The sequence below is a fragment of the Oncorhynchus kisutch genome, linkage group LG28 (genome assembly GCF_002021735.2).
Source record: "Oncorhynchus kisutch isolate 150728-3 linkage group LG28, Okis_V2, whole genome shotgun sequence".
Taxonomy (NCBI): domain Eukaryota; kingdom Metazoa; phylum Chordata; class Actinopteri; order Salmoniformes; family Salmonidae; genus Oncorhynchus; species Oncorhynchus kisutch.
This window is the reverse complement of record NC_034201.2, coordinates 52,347,129-52,375,114: the sequence shown is the minus strand read 5'-3', so window position 1 is coordinate 52,375,114 and position 27,986 is coordinate 52,347,129. Positions and strand designations below refer to the sequence as shown.

At 44.8% G+C, this 27,986-nt stretch overlaps 1 protein-coding gene across 2 annotated transcripts in view; it reads right to left on the bottom strand.

The window, feature by feature from the left end:
- The window catches only part of LOC109882805 (inhibitor of apoptosis protein), a 102,247-nt gene that overhangs the window by 43,738 nt on the left and 30,523 nt on the right, over positions 1-27,986 (bottom strand). For both annotated transcript variants that reach the window (XM_031807621.1, XM_031807622.1), the window contains exons 4-8: positions 13,801-13,966; positions 4,888-5,039; positions 4,619-4,793; positions 3,905-4,214; positions 1,473-1,572 (exon numbers count right to left, since the gene is read on the bottom strand). In XM_031807621.1, the coding sequence (XP_031663481.1) occupies positions 1,473-1,572; positions 3,905-4,214; positions 4,619-4,793; positions 4,888-5,039; positions 13,801-13,966 (903 nt within the window). The remainder of the gene's footprint in view (positions 1-1,472; positions 1,573-3,904; positions 4,215-4,618; positions 4,794-4,887; positions 5,040-13,800; positions 13,967-27,986) is intronic.

The window sequence follows — 27,986 nt, the reverse complement described above, 5'->3', positions numbered from 1 at the left end:
TGGTTAAATAAAGGTGTTCTCAACTAGCCACCTGGTTAAATAAAGGTGTTCTCAACTAGCCACCTGGTTAAATAAAGGTGTTCTCAACTAGCCACCTGGTTAAATAAAGGTGTTCTCAACTAGCCTACCTGGTTAAATAAAGGTGTTCTCAACTAGCCTACCTGGTTAAATAAAGGTGAGATAAAAATAAAAACTCCGGTGTATATTTGGCTATATTTGGTTTTAGGCTATTGTTTATCCAGAAATTTGACGAGAATTTTGAGAAGATGGTGATTGACTCCGGGGGTTGAATACTGATCAAGTTATACTGTGATAGTATAGTGATTCATTTTCCTATTATTATATATTTTTTTACAATAGTTAGCACTCTGGTATTTTGTGTAGATCGTTGACAAAAATAAAAGACAAATCCATTTTAAACCCACTTTGTAACAACAAAATGTGGAATAGGTCAATGGGTGTGAATACTTTGTGAAGGCACTTGCAGTACCTAACACACACACGTTGAGTTCCTGCCTGGTTGCATTGCAGACACACGGCAGATCTTAGGCTGCGGTCCAAACACTTAAAAGACACACCCTCTCCCCTCAGCCCTCAAATTAAGTGGAGACTTCTGATGACGTCTGACGAGTTCACACTGGCAAGGCGAGGGAGGAAGGATTTCATTTTAAATGGACCGCCCTTGGCCGGAAATTCGTCACTCATTCATCCCGCGATGATTGTGTTTTCAGCCACCGGTAGCTTGTGGGTGCTTTATATGCTCTACGGCCAATTATAATTGCATGTCTACTTATAATATACTATATAATTATTAATAGATGCCTACTGTGTGATAGCTAGCAAATTAATTAGTTAACTAACGTTAGCCTGCCTAGCTAGAACTTCTGAAGGAAAAAAAAACATTTCTACAATTTCCAAAAGCTAACCAAACAAAAACATATTTACTTTTTACGAGACGTGTTTGTGCCATCATGTGCGTTAGTAGAACAATTTGTAACTTATTTGCATTTGTTTTTACTTCCACTTGCATGTTGACTTCTCCATTGATGTTGTTTTTATGTTTTCATAGCGGATGTTCAATCGTGGTGAATTGAATTATGGGAAGTTTCAGGCTCTGAGTGAACATCATTATACACTCGAAAAGTCCACTAAAAACGAGGGCCGAGGGGTTTATGTTGCAAACTTCCCTTGCTTGGCTAATTATTTGGACCGCCCTCCAAGATGGTGACGGGGATTCCCTCTAGGGCATAAGGCGGGTAAGTGGACGAGGGTGTGTCTTTTAAGGGTTTGGACCGCAGCCTAACAAAGCCTGGATAAGTGTTTAACATATCAGCTAACCACATCATACAGTATGATATAACAATTTGAGGCCCGACTGTCTAATCCATGACGTGGCACACAGCCATTGGTGCCTTTTCATCTAGGTCAGGCAGGAACTGGACCAAGACGGCAGTGATGTAATGGGTGGTTACCTAGGGAACCATTTGGCGTGCTCCACCCAGGGGTCGTCACCTGACTCCCAGCATCTCAGACCCCCGTCACAGCAGAAACACTTCACGTCATCATTACGCCCTGCAACACACACACACACCATCATTACGCCCTGCAACACACACACACACACACCATTACACACATCATCATTACGCCCTGCAACACACACACACCATCATTACGCCCTGCAACACACACACACCATTACGCCCTGCAACACACACACACACACACCATTACGCCCTGCAACACACACACACACCATTACACCCTGGAACACACACACCATCATTACGCCCTGCAACACACACACACACACACACACAATTACACACATCATCATTACGCCCTGCAACACACACACACCATTACGCCCTGCAACACACACACACACACCATTACGCCCTGCAACACACACACACACACACACACACACCTACACACACCATTACGCCCTGCAACACACACACACACACACCATTACGCCCTGCAACACACACACACACACACCATTACGCCCTGCAACACACACACACACACACCATTACGCCCTGCAACACACACACACACACACACCATTACGCCCTGCAACACACACACACCATTACGCCCTGCAACACACACACACACCATTACACCCTGCAACACACACACACACACACACACACACCATTACGCCCTGCAACACACAAACACACCATTACGCCCTGCAACACACACACACCACCATTACGCCCTGCAACACACACACACACACACACACACACACACACACAATTACGCCCTGCAAATCACGCACCATCGCGCCCTGCAACACACACACACCATGACCATTACGCCCTGCAACACACACACACCATCACCATTACGTCCTGCAACACACACACACCATCACCATTACGTCCTGCAACACACACACACCATCACCATTACGTCCTGCAACACACACACACACCATCACGCCCTGCAAAACACACACACCATCACGCCCTGCAAAACACACACACCATCACCATTACGCTCTGCAAAACACACACACCATCACCATTACGCCCTGCAACACACACACACACACACACACACACAATCATTATGCCCTGCAACACACACACAATCATTACGCCCTGCAACACACACACCATCATCATTAGAACCTGCAACACACACACCATCATCATCATTACACACACCACCATTACGCCCTGCAACACACACACCATCATTACGCCCTGCAACACACACACACCACCATTACGCCCTGCAACACACACACACGCCATTACGCCCTGCAACACACACACGCACCATTACGCCCTGCAACACACACACACGCACCATTACGCCCTGCAACACACACACCATTACGCCCTGCAACACACACACACACACCATTACGCCCTGCAACACACACACACACACCATTACGCCCTGCAACACACACACCACCATTACGCCCTGCAACACACGCACACCATCATTATGCCCTGCAACACACGCACACACATCATTACGCCCTGCAACACACGCACACACACCATCATTACGCCCTGCAACACACGCACACCATCATTACGCCCTGCTACACACACACCATCATTACGCCCTGCAACGCACACACACACCATCATTACGCCCTGCAACACACACACACACATCATTACGCCCTGCAACGCACACACACACATCATTACGCCCTGCAACGCACACACACACCATCATTACACCCTGCAACACACACACCATCATTACTCCCTGCAACACACACACCATCATTACGCCCTGCAACGCACACACACACACACATCATTACGCCCTGCAACGCACACACACATCATCATTACGCCCTGCAACACATACACCATCATTACGCCCTGCAACACACACACCATCATTACGCTCTGCAACACACACACCATCATTACGCCCTGCAACACACACATCATTACGCCCTGCAACACACACATCATTACGCCCTGCAACACACACACACACATCATTACGCCCTGCAACGCACACACACACCATTACGCCCTGCAACGCACACACACACCATCATTACGCCCTGCAACACACACACACGCACCATTACGCCCTGCAACACACACACACACACGCACCATTACGCCCTGCAACACACACACACACCATTACGCCCTGCAACACACACACACACCACCATTACGCCCTGCAACACACACACCATCATTACGCCCTGCAACACACACACCATCATTACGCCCTGCAACACACACACCATCATTACAGCCCTGCAACACACACACACACACACATCATTACGCCCTGCAACGCACACACATCATAATTACACCCTGCAACATGTAATACAAATGTAAGAATAATATACATATATAATTAAATATATGAATATATAATTCTGAGTCTCTCTTACCGACGTAGTAGAACCCTGCCTTGGCCAGCTGGTCAGGGCGCACGGGGATACGTAAGGGCCAGTGGACGAAGGTCAGCAACCTCTCCTCACGCTGCTGCATGGCTGGGTTAGACACGTTGCTTAGACCTGGGGGGCCGGGGCCCGGGGGGGCTGGGGCTTCTGCCCCGGGGGGCTGAGAGGTGCCTGCTACCCCCCCCACCACCCCGGCTAGGGAGACGTTGTCGGCCCGGTCTCCTCTGACGAAGTGACAGTTGGGGTAATGTCTCTGGTGCTCTGATACGGCCCGGTCCCCTGGCTCCCAGTTACTGAGCTACAGAGAGGAGACACTAATCAATCACCTGGCTCCCAGTTACTGAGCTACAGAGAGGAGACACTAATCAATCACCTGGCTCTCAGTTACTGAGCTACAGAGAGGAGACACTAATCAATCACCTGGCTCCCAGTTACTGAGCTACAGAGAGGAGACAATAATCAATCACCTGGCTCCCAGTTACTGAGCTACAGAGAGGAGACACTAATCAATCACCTGGCTCCCAGTTACTGAGCTACAGGTACAGATCCACGCAGAACATCAATTCATCTGAAATGAGGCTTTGTTTGCAGAGATGAACACAATATGAACAAAAACATGTATGATGTGTAACTATTTGTCATTTTAACATATTGCTTATGGTTGCAAATGCCACCGCAATTCAAGGGTGACGTGTATAGTACCTGTCCTCCACAGGTGAAGCAGGCCACGCGGTCTCCCTGTCCCAGGTAATAGAAGCCAGCCTTAGCCAGCTCAGAGGGGGTGATGATGGACAGGATCCAGGAGTGGAAGGAGTCCAGACGGTCCTGCTCTCTCCTCATACTGGGGTTGTGACAGGTAGGGGGTCTCTGGTGGGACCTACAGAAATGTTCCAGCACAAATTTCAGGGTTAACAGCCAATAATAACAACGTAGAAACATCCAGCCAATAAGAGCCTCTCGTCTGTCCTTACATGTCCTCTACTCCTCTGGAGCTCAGCGGGCTGGAGGGGGGCGGGGCAGAGAACCCCATATTCAAATATCCAACAGGCTCCTCCCCCGGCACTGGGTTGGGGGCAGGGTTAGGGGCAGAGACAGGGAGGGGGGCTGGGCCAGGGCCTGACACCTGGGGGAAAGAACACACGTTATTAAAAATTCAGGCATCATCATTTTCACCATCTCAACCATCATCACCACCATCAAGGATGCATTCCACAGTTAACGCGAGGTGTCAGGTGTCAGCAACGTTGAAGCTCTGGAACGTGCCTAATTACTACCATGATCATCAATCATAATCTAGTGCTGGACAAACTTGTGTCTCAATTTAGGGAAAAAAATCTAGAAAAGGCTACTCTCCTCGATGTTATCCTCAATAACCCTGATAGGTATCAGTCTGGTGTTTTCTGTTTTACAGCCTGTGTTCGTGATGGCTGATCAGTGAAACAACCTGTCCTAATTTGTCATAGACGTTTCGTAAAAAACTTCCTTCATGAACTGGCCTCTGTAAATTGGTATAGAATCAGCTTGATCCCCTCTGTCGAAGACGCTTGGACCTTCTTTTTTGATATTTTCTGTGGTATTGTTAGCAAACATGCCCCCATGAAGAAAATTATAATTAAAAACAGGTTCAGCCCCTGGGTCGACCTTGATCTTGCAGAGTTACTCCACCCCAAGAATCGCATTTGGCAAAAGGCCAGCCACGCATACTCAGGCTGACTGGCTCTCGTTCAGGCAAATGAGAAATAAGTGCACTCAGGCTATCTGGAAGGCCAAAGTAAGTTACTTTAAGGAGCAGTTCTCTCTCTGTGGGTCTCACCCCAAGAAGTTCTGGAAAATGGTTAAAGACCTGGAGAATAAACCCTTCTCACAGCTGCCCATGTCCCTTAATGTTGATGATGTCGTTGTAACTGACAAGAAACACATGGCTGAGCTCTTTAATCACCACTTAATTAAGTCAGGATTCCTATTTGACCCTTCTAATGCGACTATCCCCGATGCTTCCCCTGCCCCGCAACTAAGTTGCTCCCTGCAGTCAGTCACTTAGTCCGAGGTGCTAAAGGAGCTCCTGAAACTTACCGCAAAAAAACATCTAGGTCAGATGGTTTAGACCCTTTCTTCTTTAAGGTTGCTGCCCCTATCACCGCCAAGCCCATCTCTAACCTTTTTAACCTGTCTCTCCTTTATGGGGAGGTTCCAATTGCTTGGAAGGCAGCCACGGTTCGTCCTTTATTTAATGCGGGAGATCAAGTTGATCCTAACTGTTATAGACCTATTTCTATTTTGCCATCTTTATCAAAAGTGTTGGAAAAACTTGTCAATTATCAACTGACTGGCTATCTTGATGTCTATAGTATTCTCTCTGGTATGCAATCTGGTTTCCGCTCAGGTTATGGATGTGTCACTGCAACCTTAAAGGTCCTAAATTATGTCCCCATTGCCCTTGATTCTAAGCAATGTTGTGCTGCTATTTTTAATGACTTTGCCAAAGATTTTGATACGTTAGACCATTCCATTCTTGTGGGCCGGCTAAAGAGTATTGGTGTCTCTGAGGGGACTTTGGCCTGGTTTGTATAAAGTCAGAAAATCTGTTGTCTCAGTCACTGCCTGTCACCACGGGAGTACCCCAAGGCTCCATCCTAGGCCCCACGCGCTTCTCAATTTACATCAACAACATAGCTCAGGCAGTAGGAAGCTGTCTCATCCATTTATATGCAGATGATAGTCTTATACTCAGCTGGCCCCTCCCCAGATTTTGTGCCATCTTAGTGTCCAACACGCTTTTTCTACCCTTAATTTAACCTATTAAGGCTACCCCCCTACTTTTAATAATGACATATCAGGCAATTTCCGGCCAAACGTTCCCCTAGCGGGATGTATGTCCTAGACAGGTTTTAACCTTGTTCTGAACACCTCCAAAACAAAGGTGATGTGGTTTGGTAAGAAGAATAACCCTCTCTCCACAGGTGTGATTACTACCTCTGAGGGTTTAGAGCTTGAGGTAGTCACCTCATACAAGTACTTGGGCGTATGGCTAGATGGTACACTGTCCTTCTCTCAGCACATATCAAAGCTGCAGGCTAAAGTTAAATCCAGACTTGGTTTCCTCTATCGCTTAAAAAAAAAAATATATACATTTCACCTTTATTTAACAGCACTATCAACAAGGCAGGTCCTACAGGCCCTAGTTTTGTCGCACCTGGACTACTGTCCAGTCGTGTAATCAGATGCCACAAAGAGGGACTTTACAGTTGGCCCAGAACAGGGCAGCACGGCTGGCCCTTAAATGTAAACAAAGAATTAACGTCAATGACATGCACTTCAATTTCTCCTGGTGGAGGAGAGATTGACTTCATCACTACTTGTCTTTATGAGAGGTATTGAAAAGTTGAATGCACCGAGATGTCTGTTTAAATGACGAGCACACAGCTCAGACACCCATGCATACACCACAAGACAACCACCAGAGGTCTCTTCACAGTCCCCAAGTTCAGAACAGACTATGGGAAACGCAAAGTACTACACTGAACACAAATATAAACACAACATGTAAAGTGTTGGTCCCATTTTTCATGACCTGAAATAAAATCGCAGAAATGTTCCATACACACAAAAAACATATTTGTCAAAAATGCTGTGCACAAATGTTGTTTATATCCCTTTTAGTAAACATTTGTCCTTTCCCAAGATATTCCATCCACCTGACAGGTGTGACATATCAAGAAGCTGATTAAACAGCATGATCATTACACAGGTGCATCTTGTGCTGGGGACAATGCCATAGATGTTTCAAGTTGAGGGAGAATTGCAATTGGCATGCTGACTGTAGGAATGTCCACCAGAGCTTTTGCCAGAGACTTTAATGTTCTTTTTTCTACCATAAGTCCAATGACATTTTTGAATATTTGGCAGTACGTCCAACCGGCCTCAACAACCACATGTAACCACGACAGCCCAGGACCGCCATATCCAGCTTCTTTACCTGCAGGATCATCTGAGACCAGCCACCCGTACAGCTGAAGAAACTGTGGGTTGGCACAATCGAACAATGTCTGCACAAATGGTCAGAAACCGTCTCAGGGAAGATCATCTGTCCCCACCAGGGTCTTGACCTGACTGCAGTTCTGCGTCGTAACGGCTTCAGTGGGCAAATACTCACCTTTAATGACCGCCATCGATAAAAGACAGTACTGTGCAGCTGTATTCATAGATCTGGCCAAGGACTTCGACTCTGTCAATCACCGCATTCTTATCGGCAGACTGAACAGCCTTGGTTTCTCAACTGACTGCCTCGGCTGGTTCACAAACTACTTCTCAGATAGAGTTCAGTGTGTCAAATCGGAGGGCCTGTTGTCCGGACCTCTGGCAGTCTCTATGGGGGTGCCACAAGGTTCAATTCTCAGGCCGACTCTTTTCTCTGTATATATCAATGATGTCGCTCTTGCTGCTGGCGATTCCCTGATCCCCCTCTACGCAGACGACACCATTCTGTATGCTTCTGGCCCTTCATTGGACACTGTGTTAACAAACCTCCAATCGAGCTTCAATGCCATACAACTCTCCTTCCATGGCCTCCAGCTGCTTTTAAATGCGAGTAAAACTAAGTGCATACTCTTCAACCGATTGCTGCCCGCACCTTCCCGCCCGACTAGCATCACTACTCTGGACGGTTCTGACATAGAATATGTGGACAACTACAAATATCTAGGTGTCTGGTTAGACTGTAAACTCTCCTTCCAGACTCACATTAAGCATCTCCAATCCAAAATTAAATCTTGAATCAGCTTCCTATTTCGCAACAAAGCATCCTTCCCTCATACCCTCGTAAAACTGTCTATTCTACCGATCCTTGACTTCGGCAATGTCATTTACAAAATAGCCTCCAACACTCTACTCAGCAAACTGGATGTAGTCTATCACAGTGCCATCCGTTTTGTCACCAATGCCCCATATACTACCCACCACTGCGACCTGTATGCCCTGTATGCCCTCGTTGGCTGGCCCTCACTACATATTCGTCGCCAAACTCACTGGCTCCAGGTCATCTATAAGTGTTTGCTAGGTAAAGCCCCACCTTATCTCAGCTCACTGGTCACCATAGCAACACCTACCCGTAGCATGCGCTCCAGCAGGTATATTTCACTGGTCATCCCCAAAGCCAACACTTCCTTTGGCCGCCTTTCCTTCCAGTTCTCTGCTGCCAATGACTGGAATGAATTGCAAAACTCTCTGAAGCTGGACCCATTTCTCCCTCTCTAACTTTAAGCATCAGCTGTTAGAGCAGCTTACCGAACACTGTACCTATACACAGCCAATCTGTAAATAGGACCTCATCCCCATATTGTTACTTATCCTCTTGCTCTTTTGCACCCCCAGTATCTCGACTTGCATCATCATCATCTGCACATCTATCACTCCAGTGTTAATGATAAATTATATTTATTTTGCCACTATGACCTATTTATTGTCTTACCTCCCGACACTTCTACACTTGCACACACTGTACATATATTTTTCTATTGTGTTATTGACTCTGTTTGTTTACGTATTTCTGTGTTGTTCTTTGTGTCGCAATGCCAGGTTGCAGTTGTAAATGAGAACTTGTTCTCAACTGGCCTACCTGGTTAAATAAAGGTGAAATAAATCAATAAAATATCTCTGTTCCTAGTCATGTGAAATCCATAGATTAGGGCCTAATCCAGTTATTTCAATTGACTGATTTCCTTATGTGAACTGTAACTCAGTAAACTATTTGAAATTGTTACATGTTGCATTTATATTTTTGTTCAGTGTAGTACGTTTCTTGCAAACCTGCCAATATGCCAACCAAACTAAAAACTACCAGTTGCAAAGTACATGTGGAAGGATTTGACAGCATAGCGCCATTTCATGACTACAGACCAGAGAAATGTTCATCACTCACCATGTCAGGTCATCAGATGCTTCCCCCCAAAAATATATGATTTCCTTACATGAACTGTAACTTAGTAAAATCTTTGAAATTGTTGCATGTTGTGCTACAGTGGAAAGAAAAAGTATGTGAACCCTTGGATTTAATAACTGGTTGACCCTCCTTTGGCAACAATTATCTCAAAAATGTTTTCTGTAGTTGCGGATCAGACCTGCACAACGGCCAGGAGGAATTTTGGACCATTCCTCTTTACAAAACTGTTTCAGTTCAGCAATATTATTGGGATGTCTGGTGTGAACCGCTCTCTTGATGTCATGCCACAGCATCTCAATTGGGTTGAGGTCAGGACTGACTGGGCCACTCCAAAAGGAGTATTTTCTACTGTTGAAGCCATTCTGTTGTTGATTTACTTTTGTGCTTTTGGTCGTTGTAACGGTTGCATCACCCAATTTCTGTTGCGCTTCAATTGGTGGACAGAGAGCCTTACATTCTTCTGCAAAATGTCTTGTAAACTTGGAAATGTATTTTTCCATCGATGATAGAAAGCTGTCCAGGCCCTGAGGCAGCAAAGCAGCCCCAAACCATGATAATTTAGTTTGCTGTGCCTTCTTTTCTCCACACAAAGTGTTGTGTGTTCCTTCCAAACAACTCAACTATAGTTTCATCTGTCCACAGAATATTTTGCCAGTAGCGCTGTGGAACATCCAGATCCTCTTTTGCAAACTTCAAACGTGCAGCAATGTTTTTTTGGGACAGCAGAGGCTTCTTCCGTGGTGTCCTCCCATGAACACCATTCTTGTTTAGTGTTTTACGTATCGTAGACTCGTCAACAGAGATGTTCGCATGCTCTAGAGATTTCTGTAAGTCTTTAGCTGACCCTCTAGGATTCTTCTTAACCTCATTGAGCATTCTGCGCTGTGCTCTTGCAGTCATCTTTGCAGGACGGACACTCCTATGGAGAATAGCAACAGTGCTGAACTTTCTCCATTTATAGACAATTTGTCTTACCGTGGACTGATGAACAACTAACCAACATCTCCAATCTCGTCTCATTGATTGAACTCCACGTTAGCTGACTGCTGACTCCAATTAGCTTTTGGACAAGTCATTAGTCTAGGGTTGTCTCACATACCATTTCCAACCCACACTGTGAATGTTTAAATTACGTATTCAATATAGACAAGAAAAATGCAATAATTTGTGTGTTATTAGTTTAAGCCGACTGTGTTTGTCCATTGTTGTGACTTAGATGAAGATCAGATATAATTTTATTACCAATTTATGCAGAAATCCCAGTAATTCCAGAGGGTTCACATACTTTTTCTTGCCACTGTTTAAGGAACTCAATTCCACATCAGGCAACTGATGTAAACAGTAAAATCAGATTTAAAAATCAGGTAAAAATACACCTTATGGAACAGCGGGGACTGTGAAGAGACCGACACAGGCACAGACACAGACACACGCATACACATCTGATAACACACACATGGAATTTGTGTTTGTGATTTACATTGTAGTCATTTAGCAGACGCTCTTATCCAGAGCGACTTACAGGAGCAATTATGGTCAAGTTCCTTGCTCAAGGGCACAGACACATTTTTCACCTAGTCAGCTCGGGGATTCGAACCAGCAACCTTTTGGTTACTGGCCCAACAGTCTTAGCCACTAGGCTACCTACCTGCCGCCCCATAGACACGTGATAGTAGAGTAGTGGTCTGAGGGCACACAATGTGTTGTGACATGTATTGTAATGATTTTAAATGTGTATATAATGTGGCTGGACCCCAGGAAGAGTAACTGCTGCATTGCCAGGAACTAATGGGGAACCATAACAAATACACCATTTAATACCTCACAAGACATGCCACCAGAGGTCTCTTCACAGTCCCCAAGTCCAGAACAGACTATGGGTGGCGCACAGTACTACATAGAGCCATGACTACATGGAAATATATTCCACATCAGGTAACTGATGCAGCAGTAGAATCAGATTTAAAAAGCAGGTAAAAATACACCTTATGGAACAGCGGGGACTGTGAAGAGACACATACACTGCATGTATGGTGGTATTATAAATGTTGTACTGTAGATATGTAGCGGTGTAATAATGTTGTACGTACCGTTTTATTTTAGCCTTAATTTGTTTGGACCCCAGGAAGAGTAGCTGCTGCCTTGGCAGGAACTAATGGGGATCCATAATAAACCCCAGGAAGAGTAGCTGCTGCCTTGGCAGGAACTAATGGGGATCCATAATAAACCCCAGGAAGAGTAGCTGCTGTCTTGGCAGGAACTAATGGGGATCCATAATAAACCCCAGGAAGAGTAGCTGCTGTCTTGGCAGGAACTAATGGGGATCCATGTTGTACCCCAGGAAGAGTAGCTGCTGTCTTGGCAGGAACTAATGGGGATCCATAATAAACCCCAGGAAGTGTAGCTGCTGTCTTGACAGGAACTAATAGGGATCCATAATAAACCCCAGGAAGAGTAGCTGCTGTCTTGGCAGGAACTAATGGGGATCCATAATAAACCCCAGGAAGAGTAGCTGCTGCCTTGGCAGGAACTAATGGGGATCCATAATAAACCCCAGGAAGAGTAGCTGCTGTCTTGGCAGGAACTAATAGGGATCCATAATAAACCCCAGGAAGAGTAGCTGCTGTCTTGGCAGGAACTAATGGGGATCCATAATAAACCCCAGGAAGAGTAGCTGCTGCCTTGGCAGGAACTAATGGGGATCCATAATAAACCCCAGGAAGAATAGCTGCTGCCTTGGCAGGAACTAATGGGGATCCATAATAAACCCCAGGAAGAATAGCTGCTGCCTTGGCAGGAACTAATGGGGATCCATAATAAACCCCAGGAAGAATAGCTGCTGCCTTGGCAGGAACTAATTGTAAACCTTAAAGGAGTTATTTTTTTACAACCAAATCTCAATTTCTTATATAAATAACATGTTATAGGAGGGTCCTGACACCTTTTTAGTAATATCACATTTTTTTGAGAAACTTATCCCAAAACAGCAAATCACTTCCTTATCCTTAACTGCCAAAATAAAGGAAATACCAACCAAGCGTCCTAATAGTCGTTGTTGTCCACAAGCCGCCAAAACAGCAAAACAGATTCTGGAGTGTCTGGACAAGTGTCTGGAGCTTCCTTTGTGTAAGCACCCCATGCTTTCAATATACTTTGTTTCCCTCATTTATCCATGGGGTTTCCTTTATATTGGAAGTTACATGTAGAATGGACGGAGAGGTATCACTGGACTGGTAACAAAATAGAATAACATGGAGGAGGAAGCTCAGAATGACACAATTTCATGTGTTCAACATCTAAAAACCTGCATCACTATACTGACAGCTTTCCGTTTCTAAAAGGACATCATGGGTGTTTTGGAGCCTCTTAATGTTTTTCAGGGCCCTCATACCACATACGGATAAGGAAATGATTTGCTAGGGTCATTGTTAGGGTTTTTCCTAGCCACCGTGCTTCTACACCTGCATTGCTTGCTGTTTGGGGTTTTAGGCTGGGTTTCTGTACAGCACTTTGAGATATCAGCTGATGTACGAAGGGCTATATAAATACATTTGATTTTGATTTGATTTGATCATCATCACCATGATGATTAAAGGTTTGAGATGACAGGGTTGTGTGACACTATGTGTTTCTGGGACTGTAATACTGATCCTATGAAGTAAGTGGGGGCGGGTCCAGGTTGTGTTGAGGGTCAAAGTCCTTGAGATGTCCATTTTAGTTTTTCTTTGTTCATGAATTTGTATGTTTTATGTCTTTCTCTCATTAATTATTTTTCCTATCGCAGTGTATTTTCTTGTACTTGAAACAAATCTGTAAAAATCATACAAAGAAATATCACTCTCACCACAACCATTACCACTGTCCCAACGTCATGACACCACCATCATCATCATCAGTTTTTCATCATCATCCCAACTGTGGTATAATAAGTGAAGTAGTATCTCACCGGTATGACAGGGGCGCTGCGTAGAGGAGAGAAGGCCGAGTGTGAGGAGGAGAGGAGGTTGGCTGTGGAGGGGAGGGTCTGGATGAAGGAGCAGGAGGAGGACAGCTGTCTGTGTCTCTCTGTTGGACAGTCCCCTGTCTGCCAGCCCTCCGCCGTCACGTTACACCTGGAGCAGGAACACATCCAATAAGTCCACGTTCATTACCTTGGAAATAACGGACGACTCCGCCTTGTCCTGTTGCAGAGTTCATTTTTACATTAGGGTTAGGTCTATATTTATGGACCCAGTCGTTAGGGTTAGGTCTATATTTATGGACCCAGTCGTTAGGGTTAGGTCTATATTTATGGACTCAGTCGTTAGGGTTAGGTCTATATTTATGGACCCCGTCGTTGGGGTTAGGTCTATATTTATGGACCCAGTCGTTAGGGTTAGGTCTATATTTATGGACCCAGTTATTAGGGTTAGGTCTATATTTATGGACCCAGTCGTTAGGGTTAGGTCTATATTTATGGACCCAGTCGTTAGGGTTAGGTCTATATTTATGGACTCAGTCGTTGGGGTTAGGTCTATATTTATGGACCCAGTCGTTGGGGTTAGGTCTATATTTATGGACCCAGTCGTTAGGGTTAGGTCTATATTTATGGACCCAGTTATTAGGGTTAGGTCTATATTTATGGAGCCAGTTATTAGGGTTAGGTCTATATTTATGGAGCCAGTTATTAGGGTTAGGTCTATATTTATGGACGCGACCCAGTTGTTCTATATGTTCCACAGTCACGACTTCTGCAGTCAGACTAACAGCAAAGTAGCTGCATTTCCGATTGTTTAAGCAGTTTTCTATTGACATTAATTTGGATACATCCATAACAATGAGCTGATGATGCCCGATTTTGCTGGCATAGCTAGAAAAGGTTGCCTTCTCGTCAGGACACTCGACACTGTTCATTAGGAGGAGATCGCATTGCATATCAAACACTATGCTACAAGCTAGCTAAAGCTAGCTAAATAAAAAAGATATCAAATGTAAAGTGTTGGTCCATGTTTCATGAGCAGAAATAAAAGAGCCCAGAAATTTTCCAGACAATGAAAAATATTATTTCTCAAATTTTGGACGCAAATTTGTTTCCATCCCTGTTAGTGAGCATTTCTCCTTTAACAAGATTATCCATCCACCTGACATGACAGGACATATGAAGAATCTGATTAAACAGCATGACGTTGCAATAGTCTGTCGGGGGGCTGGGGTCAGTCTGTATTATCTGGTGTAATTCTCCTGTCTTATTTGGTGTCCTGTGTGAATTGAAGTATGCTCCCTCCCGGAGGACCTGAGCCCTAGGACCATGCCTCAGGCAAACCTGCCCTAGTGACTCCCTGCCCTAATGACTCCTTGCGGTCCCTAGTCCACCTGGCCGTGCTGCTGCTCCAGTTTCAACTGTTCTGCCTGCGGCTATGGAACCCTGACCTGTTCATAGCACGTGCTGTTTGTGTCTCTCTCCCTCTACCGCACCTGCTGTCTCAACCTATGAATGCTTGGCTATGAAAAGGCAAATGACATTTACTCCTAAAAAGGTACTAACCTTAAGAGGACTGGCCAGCACTCAGAGTCTGGTTCCTCTCTAGGTTTCTTCCTAGGTTCCTGCCTTTCTAGGGAGTTTTTCCTAGCCACAATGCATCTACATCTGCATTGCTTGCTGTTTGGGGTTTGATTGATTGACAATCATTACACAGGCACACCTTGTGCTGGGGGACAAAATGCCACTAAAATTTTGTCACACAACACAAGTTTTGAGAGAGGGTGCAGTTGGTGTGCTTATTGCAGGAATGTCCACCAGAGCTGTTGCAAGATAATCTTATGTTAATTTCTCTACCATAAGCCGCCTCCAACGTCATTTTAGAGAATTTGGCAGTACGTCCAACCGGCCTCAAAACCGCAGAACATGTGTAACCACGCCAACCCAAGACCTAAACATCCGGCTTCTTCACCTGCCGGCTCATCTGAGACCAGCCCCCCGGACAGCTGATGAAACTGTGGGTTGGCACAATCAAAGAATTTCTGCACAAACTGTCAGAAACTGTTTCAGGGAAGCTCATATGCATGCTCGCTGTCCTTCGACGTCGTAACCGAATTCAGTGGGCAAATGCTCACAATTGGTGGCCACTAGCACGCTGGAGAAGTGTGCTCTTCACAGATGAACCCGGTTTCAGCAGACAGCGTGTACGGGCAGACGGCAGACGGCGTCGTTGGGTTTGCTGATATATTTGTATTTATTATGGATCCCCATTAGTTCTTGTCGAAGCAGCAGCTACTCTTCCTGGGGTTTATTATGAATCCCCATTTGTTCCTGCCAAGGCAGCAGCTACTCTTTCTGGGGTTTATTATGGATCCCCATTAATGGGTCCATGCTTATTAGTAACTGGAATAAGCAATTTCATAAATGTGTCAAGTGCAGAGTTTGTTTGCTCCTCATTACACACCAAGAGGCAAACGAAGCACTCTTCTGGTCAGGCTCCGGAGATGGGCACATCGCGCACCACTCCCTAGCATACTACTCGCCAATGTCCAGTCTCTTGACAACAGGGTTGATGAAATCCGAGCAAGGGTAGCATTCCAGAGAGACATCAGAGACTGTAACGTTCTTTGCTTCACGGAAACATGGCTCACTCGAGAGACGCTAACGGAAGTCGGTGCAGCCAGCTGGTTTCTTCACACATCGCGCCGACAGAAACAACCATCTTTCTGGTAAGAAGAGGGTGGGGCGGTATGCCTTATGATTAACGAGACGTGGTGTGATCATAACAACATACAGGAACTCAAGTCCTTCTGTTCACCTGACTTAGAATTCCTCACAATCAAATGTCGACTGCATTATCTACCAAGGGAATTCTCTTCGATTATAATCACAGCCGTAAATATTCCCCCCCAAGCAGACACGTCGATGGCCCTGAACGAACTTTATTTGACTCTTTGCAAACTGGAAACCACATATCCTGAGGCTGCATTCATTGTAGCTGGGGATTTTAACCAGGCTAATCAGTACTGTGCAGCCGTCTTCATCGACCTTGCCAAGGCTTTCGACTCTGTCAATCACCATATTCTTATCGGCAGACTCAGTAACCTCGGTTTTTCGGATGACTGCCGTGCCTGGTTCACCAATTACTTTGCAGAAAGAGTTCAGTGTGTCAAATCGGAGGGCATGCTGTCCGGTCCTCTGGCAGTCTCTATGGGGGTGCCACAGGGTTCAATTCTCGGGCCGACTCTTTTCTCTGTATATATCAATGATGTTGCTCTTGCTGCGGGCGATTCCCTGATCCACCTCTACGCAGACGACACCATTCTATATACTTCCGGCCCGTCCTTGGACACTGTGCTATCTAACCTCCAAACGAGCTTCAATGCCATACAACACTCCTTCTGTGGCCTCCAAACTGCTCTTAAACGCTAGTAAAACCAAATGCATGCTTTTCAACCGATCGCTGCCTGCACCCGCATGCCCGACTAGCATCACCACCCTGGATGGTTCCGACCTTGAATATGTGGACATCTATACGTACCTAGGTGTCTGGCTAGACTGTAAACTCTCCTTCCAGACTCATATCAAACATCTCCAAGTCGGCTTTCTATTCCGCAATAAAGCCTCCTTCACTCACGCCGCCAAACTTACCCTAGTAAAACTGACTATCCTACCGATCCTCGACTTTGGCGACGTCATCTACAAAATTGCTTCCAACACTCTACTCAGCAAACTGGATGCAGTTTATCACAGTGCCATCCGTTTTGTCACTAAAGCACCTTATACCACCCACCACTGCTAATTGTATGTTCTAGTCGGCTGGCCCTCGCTACATATTCGTCGCCAATCCCACTGGCTCCAGGTCTGACTAGAACCAAAACATTTGATCATATTACTCCAGTGCTAGCCTCTCTACACTGGCTTCCTGTCAAAGCAAGGGCTGATTTCAAGGTTTTACTGCTAACCTACAAAGCATTACATGGGCTTGCTCCTACCTATCTCTCTGATTTGGTCCTGCCGTACATACCTACACGTACGCTACGGTCACAAGACGCAGGCCTCCAAATTGTCCCTAGAATTTCTAAGCAAACAGCTGGAGGCAGGGCTTTCTCCTATAGAGCTCCATTTTTATGGAACGGTCTGCCTACCCATGTCAGAGACGCAAACTCGGTCTCAACCTTTAAGTCTTTACTGAAGACTCATCTCTTCAGTGGGTCATATGATTGAGTGTAGTCTGGCCCAGGAGTGGGAAGGTGAACGGAAAGGCTCTGGAGCAACGAACCGCCCTTGCTGTCTCTGCCTGGCCGGTTCCCCTCTTTCCACTGGGATTCTCTGCCTCTAACCCTATTACAGGGGCTGAGTCACTGGCTTGCTGGGGCTCTCTCATGCCGTCCCTGGAGGGGGTGCGTCACCTGAGTGGGTTGATTCACTGTTGTGGTCATCCTGTCTGGGTTGGCGCCCCCCCCCCCTTGGGTTGTGCCGTGGTGGAGATCTTTGTGGGCTATACTCAGCCTTGTCTCAGGATGGTAAGTTGGTGGTTGAAGATATCCCTCTAGTGGTGTGGGGGCTGTGCTTTGGCAAAGTGGGTGGGGTTATATCCTTCCTGTTTGGCCCTGTCCGGGGGTGTCCTCGGATGGGGCCACAGTGTCTCCTGACCCCTCCTGTCTCAGCCTCCAGTATTTATGCTGCAGTAGTTTATGTGTCGGGGGGCTGGGGTCAGTTTGTTATATCTGGAGTACTTCTCCTGTCCTATTCGGTGTCCTGTGTGAATCTAAGTGTGCGTTCTCTAATTCTCTCCTTCTCTCTTTCTTTCTCTCTCTCGGAGGACCTGAGCCCTAGGACCATGCCCCAGGACTACCTGACATGATGACTCCTTGCTGTCCCCAGTCCACCTGGCCATGCTGCTGCTCCAGTTTCAACTTCCACCTGACTGTGCTGCTGCTCTAGTTTCAACTGTTCTGCCTTATTATTATTCGACCATGCTGGTCATTTATGAACATTTGAACATCTTGGCCATGTTCTGTTATAATCTCCACCCGGCACAGCCAGAAGAGAACTGGCCACCCCACATAGCCTGGTTCCTCTCTAGGTTTCTTCCTAGGTATTGGCCTTTCTAGGGAGTTTTTCCTAGCCACCGTGCTTCTACACCTGCATTGCTTGCTGTTTGGGGTTTTAGGCTGGGTTTCTGTACAGCACTTTGAGATATCAGCTGATGTACGAAGGGCTATATAAATAAATTTGATTTGATTTGAATTTGATTTGATCTACAAGTCCATGCTAGGTAAAGCTCCGCCTTATCTCAGTTCACTGGTCACGATGGCAACACTCATCCGTAGCACGCGCTCCAGCAGGTGTATCTCACTGATCATCCCTAAAGCCAACACCTCATTTGGCCGCCTTTCGTTCCAGTACTCTGCTGCCTGTGACTGGAACGAATTGCAAAAATCGCTGAAGTTGGAGACTTATCTCCCTCACCAACTTCAAACATCTGCTATCTGAGCAGCTAACCGATCGCTGCAGCTGTACATAGTCTATTGGTAAGTAGCCCACCCATTTTCACCTACCTCATCCCCATACTGTTTTAATTTATTTACTTTTCTGCTCTTTTGCACACCAATATCTCTACCTGTACATGACCATCTGATCATTTATCACTCCAGTGTTAATCTGCAAAATTGTAATTATTCGCCTACCTCCTCATGCCTTTTTGCACACAATGTATATAGACTCCCCTTTTTTTTCTACTGTGTTATTGACTTGTTAATTGTTTACTCCATGTGTAACTCTGTGTTGTCTGTTCACACTGCTATGCTTTATCTTGGCCAGGTCGCAGTTGCAAATGAGAACTTGTTCTCAACTAGCCTACCTGGTTAAATAAAGGTGAAATAAAAAATAATAATAAAAAATCTGAAAACAATACTCCCTAAATTGTATCAGCATATCGATTGCGCAACCAGGGCTGGTAAAACTCTGGATCATTGCTACTCTAACTTCCACGACGCATATAAGGCCCTCCCCCGCCCTCCTCTCAGAAAAGCTGACCACGACTCCATTTTGTTGCTCCCTGCCTACAGACAGAAACTAAAACAAGAAGCTCCCACGCTCAGGTCTGTTCAACGCTGGTCCGACCAATCTGATTCCACGCTTCAAGACTGCTTCGATCACGTGGATTGGGAAATGTTCCGCATTGCTTCCAACAACAACATTGACGAATACACTGATTTGGTGAGCGAGTTCATCAGAAAGTGCATTGATGGTGTCGTTCCCATAGCAACGATTAAAACATTCCCAAACCAGAAACCGTGGATTGATGGCAGCATTCGCGTGAAACTGAAAGCGCGAACCACTGCTTTAACCAGGGCAAGGTTACCGGAAAAATGACCGAATACAAACAGTCTAGCTATTCCCTCCGCAAGACAATCAAACAAGCTAAGCGTCAGTATAGAGACAAAGTAGAGTCGCAATTCAATGGCTCAGACACAATGTGGCAGGGTCTACAGTCAATCACGATTACAAAAAGAAAACCAGCCCAGTCACGGACCAGGATGTCTTGCTCCCAGACAGACTAAATAACTTTTTTGCCCGCTTTGAGGACAATACAGTGCCACTGACACGGCCCGCAACCAAAACCTGCGGACTCTCCTTCACTGCAGCCGAAGTGAGTAAAACATTTAAACGTGTTAACCCTCGCAAGGCTGCAGGCCCAGACGGCATCCCCAGCCGCGTCCTCAGAGCATGCGCAGATCAGCTGACTGGTGTGTTTACGGACATATTCAATCAATCCTTATCCCATGATGCTGTTCCCACATGCTTCAAGAGGGCCACCATTGTCCCTGTTCCCAAGAAAGCTAAGGTAACTGAGCTAAACGACTACCGCCCCATAGCACTCACTTCCGTCATCATGAAGTGCTTTGAGAGACTAGTCAAGGACCATATCACCTCCACCCTACCTGACACCCTAGACCCACTCCAATTTTCTTACCGCCCAAATAGGTCCACAGACGACGCAATCGCAACCACACTGCCCTAACCCATCTGGACAAGAGGAATACCTATGTGAGAATTCTGTTCATTGACTACAGCTCAGCATTTAACACCATAGTAGCCTCCAAACTCGTCATCAAGCTCGAGACCCTGGGTCTCGACCCGGCCCTGTGCAACTGGGTACTGGACTTCCTGACGGGCCACCCCCCAGGTGGTGAGGGTAGGTAACAACATCTCCACCCCGCTGATCCTCAACACTGGGGCCCCACAAGGGTGCGTTCTGAGCCCTCTCCTGTACTCCCTGTTCAACCACGACTGCGTGGCCATGCACGCCTCCAACTCAATCATCAAGTTTGCGGACGACACTACAGTGGTAGGCTTGATTACCAACAACAACGAGACGGCCTACATGGAGGAGGTGAGGGCCCTCGGAGTGTGGTGTCAGGAAAATAACCTCACACTCAACGTCAACAAAACAAAAGGAGATGATTGTAGACTTCAGGAAACAGTAGAGGGAGCACCCCCATATCCACATCGACGGGACAGTAGTGGAGAGGGTAGTAAGTTAAGTTCTTCGGCGTACACATCACGGACAAACTGAATTGGTCCACCCACACAGACAGAGTCGTGAAGAAGGAGCAGCAACGCCTCTTCAACCTCAGGAGGCTGAAGAAATTCTACTTGTCACCAAAAGCACTCACTAACTTCTACAGATGCACAATCGAGAGCATCTTGTCGGGCTGTATCACCGCCTGGTACGGCAACTGTTCCGCCCACAACCGTAAGGCTCTCCAGAGGGTAGTGAGGTCTGCAGGACACCTACACCACCCGATGTCACAGGAAGGCCATAAAGATCATCAAGGACAACAACCACCCGAGCCATTGCCTGTTCACCCCACTATCATCCAGAAGGTGAGGTCAGTACAGGTGCATGAAAGCAGGGTCAGAGAGACTGAAAAACAGCTTCTATCTCAAGGCCATCAGACTGTTAAACAGCCACCACTAACATTGAGTGGCTGTTGCCAACACACTGACTCAACTCCAGCCACTTTAATAATGGGAATTGATGGAAATTGATGTAAAATATATCACTAGCCACTTTAAACAATGCTACTTAATATAATGTTTACATACCCAACATTACTCATCTCATATGTATATACTGTACTCTATCATCTACTGCATCTTTATGTAATACATGTATCACTAGCAACTTTAAAACTATGCCACTTTATGTTTATATACCCTACATTACTCATCTCATGTGTATATACCGTACTAGATACCATCTACTGCATCTTGCCTATGCCGTTCTGTACCATCACTCATTCAAATATCTTCATGTACATATTCTTTATCCCTTTACACTTGTGTGTATAAGGTAGTAGTTTGGAATGGTTAGGTTAGATTACTCATTGGTTATTACTGCATTGTCGGAACTAGAAGCACAAGCATTTCGCTACACTCGCATTAACATCTGCTAACCTTGTGTATGTGACCATTAACATCTGCTAACCATGTGTATGTGACCATTAACATCTGCTAACCATGTGTATGTGACCATTAACATCTGCTAACCATGTGTATGTGACCATTAACATCTGCTAACCATGTGTATGTGACCATTAACATCTGCTAACCATGTGTATGTGACCAATAACATCTGCTAACCATGTGTATGTGACCATTAACATCTGCTAACCATGTGTATGTGACCATTAACATCTGCTAACCATGTGTATGTGACCATTAACATCTGCTAACCATGTGTATGTGACCATTAACATCTGCTAACCATGTGTATGTGACCATTAACATCTGCTAACCATGTGTATGTGACCATTAACATCTGCTAACCATGTGTATGTGACCAATAACATCTGCTAACCATGTGTATGTGACCATTAACATCTGCTAACCATGTGTATGTGACCATTAACATCTGCTAACCATGTGTATGTGACCATTAACATCTGCTAACCATGTGTATGTGACCATTAACATCTGCTAACCATGTGTATGTGACCATTAACATCTGCTAACCATGTGTATGTGACCATTAACATCTGCTAACCATGTGACCATTAACATCTGCTAACCTTGTGCATGTGACCATTAACATCTGCTAACCTTGTGTATGTGACCATTAACATCTGCTAACCATGTGACCATTAACATCTGCTAACCTTGTGTATGTGACCATTAACATCTGCTAACCATGTGACCATTAACATCTGCTAACCTTGTGTATGTGACCATTAACATCTGCTAACCATGTGTATGTGACCATTAACATCTGCTAACCATGTGTATGTGACCATTAACATCTGCTAACCATGTGTATGTGACCATTAACATCTGCTAACCATGTGACCATTAACATCTGTGCTACTGTGCTATCTAACCTCCAAACAAGCTTCAATGCCATACAACACTCCTTCCGTGGCCTCCAACTGCTCTTAAACGCTAGTAAAACCAAATGCATGCTTTTCAACCGGTCGCTGCCTGCACCTGCATGCCCGACTAGCATCACCACCCTGGATGGTTCCGACCTAGAATATGTGGACGTCTATAAGTACCTAGGTGTCTGGCTAGACTGCAAACTCTCCTTCCAGACTCATATCAAACATCTCCAATCGAAAATCAAATCAAGAGTCGGCTTTCTATTCCGCAACAAAGCCTCCTTCACTCAAGCCGCCAAGCTTACCCTAGTAAAACTGACTATCCTACCGATCCTCGACTTCGGCGATGTCATCTACAAAATGGCTTCCAACACTCTACTCAGCAAACTGGATGCAGTCTATCACAGTGCCATCCGTTTTGTCACTAAAGCACCTTATACTACCCACCACTGCGACTTGTATGCTCTAGTCGGCTGGCCCTCGCTACATATTCGTCGCCAGACCCACTGGCTCCAGGTCATCTACAAGTCTATGCTAGGTAAAGCTCCGCCTTATCTCAGCTCACTGGTCACGATGGCAACACCCATCCGTAGCACGCGCTCCAGCAGGTGTATCTCACTGATCATCCCTAAAGCCAACACCTCATTTGGCCGCCTTTCGTTCCAGTACTCTGCTGCCTGTGACTGGAACGAATTGCAAAAATCGCTGAAGTTGGAGACTTTCATCTCCCTCACCAACTTCAAACATCAGCTATCTGAGCAGCTAACCGATCGCTGCAGCTGTACATAGTCTATTGGTAAATAGCCCACCCTTTTCACCTACCTCATCCCCGTACTGTTTTTATTTATTTACTTTTCTGCTCTTCTGCACACCAATATCTCTACCTGTACATGACCATCTGATCTTTTATCACTCCAGTGTTAATCTGCAAAATTGTAATTATTTGCCTACCTCCTCATGCCTTTTGCACACATTGTATATAGACCCCCCCTTCGTTTTCTACTGTGTTATTGACTTGTTAATTGTTTACTCCATGTGTAACTCTTTGTTGTATGCTCACACTGCTATGCTTTATCTTGGCCAGGTCGCAGTTGCAAATGAGAACTTGTTCTCAACTAGCCTACCTGGTTAAATAAAGGTGAAATAAAAAATAAAAAAATCTGCTAACCATGTGTATGTGACCATTAACATCTGCTAACCATGTGTATGTGACCATTAACATCTGCTAACCATGTGTATGTGACCATTAACATCTGCTAACCATGTGTATGTGACCATTAACATCTGCTAACCATGTGTATGTGACCATTAACATCTGCTAACCATGTGTATGTGACCATTAACATCTGCTAACCATGTGTATGTGACCATTAACATCTGCTAACCATGTGACCATTAACATCTGCTAACCATGTGACCATTAACATCTGCTAACCATGTGACCATTAACATCTGCTAACCATGTGACCATTAACATCTGCTAACCATGTGACCATTAACATCTGCTAACCATGTGTATGTGACCATTAACATCTGCTAACCATGTGACCATTAACATCTGCTAACCATGTGTATGTGACCATTAACATCTGCTAACCATGTGTATGTGACCATTAACATCTGCTAACCATGTGTATGTGACCATTAACATCTGCTAACCATGTGTGTGTGACCATTAACATCTGCTAACCATGTGTATGTGACCAATAACATCTGCTAACCATGTGTATGTGACCATTAACATCTGCTAACCTTGTGACCATTAACATCTGCTAACCATGTGTATGTGACCATTAACATCTGCTAACCATGTGTATGTGACCAATAACATCTGCTAACCATGTGTATGTGACCATTAACATCTGCTAACCTTGTGACCATTAACATCTGCTAACCATGTGTATGTGACCATTAACATCTGCTAACCATGTGTATGTGACCATTAACATCTGCTAACCTTGTGACCATTAACATCTGCTAACCATGTGTATGTGACCATTAACATCTGCTAACCATGTGTATGTGACCATTAACATCTGCTAACCATGTGACCATTAACATCTGCTAACCTTGTGTATGTGACCATTAACATCTGCTAACCTTGTGTATGTGACCATTAACATCTGCTAACCTTGTGTATGTGACCATTAACATCTGCTAACCATGTGTATGTGACCATTAACATCTGCTAACCATGTGACCATTAACATCTGCTAACCATGTGACCATTAACATCTGCTAACCATGTGACCATTAACATCTGCTAACCATGTGACCATTAACATCTGCTAACCATGTGACCATTAACATCTGCTAACCATGTGACCATTAACATCTGCTAACCATGTGACCATTAACATCTGCTAACCATGTGGCCATTAACATCTGCTAACCATGTGACCATTAACATCTGCTAACCATGTGACCATTAACATCTGCTAACCATGTGACCATTAACATCTGCTAACCATGTGACCATTAACATCTGCTAACCATGTGACCATTAACATCTGCTAACCATGTGACCATTAACATCAGCTAACCATGTGACCATTAACATCAGCTAACCATGTGACCATTAACATCTGCTAACCATGTGACCATTAACATCTGCTAACCATGTGACCATTAACATCTGCTAACCATGTGTATGTGACCATTAACATCTGCTAACCATGTGTATGTGACCATTAACATCTGCTAACCTTGTGACCATTAACATCTGCTAACCATGTGTATGTGACCATTAACATCTGCTAACCATGTGTATGTGACCATTAACATCTGCTAACCTTGTGACCATTAACATCTGCTAACCATGTGTATGTGACCATTAACATCTGCTAACCATGTGTATGTGACCAATAACATCTGCTAACCATGTGTATGTGACCATTAACATCTGCTAACCATGTGTATGTGACCATTAACATCTGCTAACCATGTGTATGTGACCATTAACGTCTGCTAACCATGTGTATGTGACCATTAACATCTGATAACCATGTGTATGTGACCATTAACATCTGCTAACCATGTGTGTGTGACCATTAACATCTGCTAACCATGTGTATGTGACCATTAACATCTGCTAACCATGTGTATGTGACCATTAACATCTGCTAACCTTGTGTATGTGACCATTAACATCTGCTAACCATGTGTATGTGACCATTAACATCTGCTAACCATGAGACCATTAACATCTGCTAACCATGTGTATGTGACCATTAACATCTGCTAACCATGTGTATGTGATCATTAACATCTGCTAACCATGTGACCATTAACATCTGCTAACCATGTGTATGGGACCATTAACATCTGCTAACCATGTGACCATTAACATCTGCTAACCATGTGACCATTAACATCTGCTAACCATGTGTATGTGACCATTAACATCTGCTAACCTTGTGTATGTGACCAATAACATCTGCTAACCATGTGTATGTGACCATTAACATCTGCTAACCATGTGACCATTAACATCTGCTAACCATGTGTATGTGACCATTAACATCTGCTAACCATGTGTATGTGACCATTAACATCTGCTAACCTTGTGTATGTGACCATTAACATCTGCTAACCATGTGTATGTGACCATTAACATCTGCTAACCATGTGTATGTGACCATTAACATCTGCTAACCATGTGACCATTAACATCTGCTAACCATGTGACCATTAACATCTGCTAACCATGTGTATGTGACCATTAACATCTGCTAACCATGTGTATGTGACCATTAACATCTGCTAACCTTGTGTATGTGACCATTAACATCTGCTAGCCATGTGTATGTGACCATTAACATCTGCTAACCATGTGTATGTGACCATTAACATCTGCTAACCATGTGTATGTGACCATTAACATCTGCTAACCATGTGTATGTGACCATTAACATCTGCTAACCATGTGTATGTGACCATTAACATCTGCTAACCATGTGTATGTGACCATTAACATCTGCGAACCTTGTGTATGTGACCATTAACATCTGCTAACCATGTGTATGTGACCATTAACATCTGCTAACCACGTGTGTGTGACCATTAACATCTGCTAACCATGTGACCATTAACATCTGCTAACCATGTGACCATTAACATCTGCTAACCATGTGTATGTGACCATTAACATCTGCTAACCATGTGACCATTAACATCTGCTAACCATGTGTATGTGACCAATAACATCTGCTAACCATGTGTATGTGACCATTAACATCTGCTAACCATGTGTATGTGACCATTAACATCTGCTAACCATGTGTATGTGACCATTAACATCTGCTAACCATGTGACCATTAACATCTGCTAACCATGTGTATGTGACCATTAACATCTGCTAACCTTGTGACCATTAACATCTGCTAACCATGTGTGTGTGACCATTAACATCTGCTAACCATGTGTATGTGACCAATAACATCTGCTAACCATGTGTATGTGACCATTAACATCTGCTAACCTTGTGACCATTAACATCTGCTAACCATGTGTATGTGACCATTAACATCTGCTAACCATGTGTATGTGACCAATAACATCTGCTAACCATGTGTATGTGACCATTAACATCTGCTAACCATGTGACCATTAACATCTTCTAACCTTGTGTATGTGACCATTAACATCTGCTAACCATGTGACCATTAACATCTGCTAACCTTGTGTATGTGACCATTAACATCTGCTAACCATGTGACCATTAACATCTGCTAACCTTGTGTATGTGACCATTAACATCTGCTAACCATGTGTATGTGACCATTAAC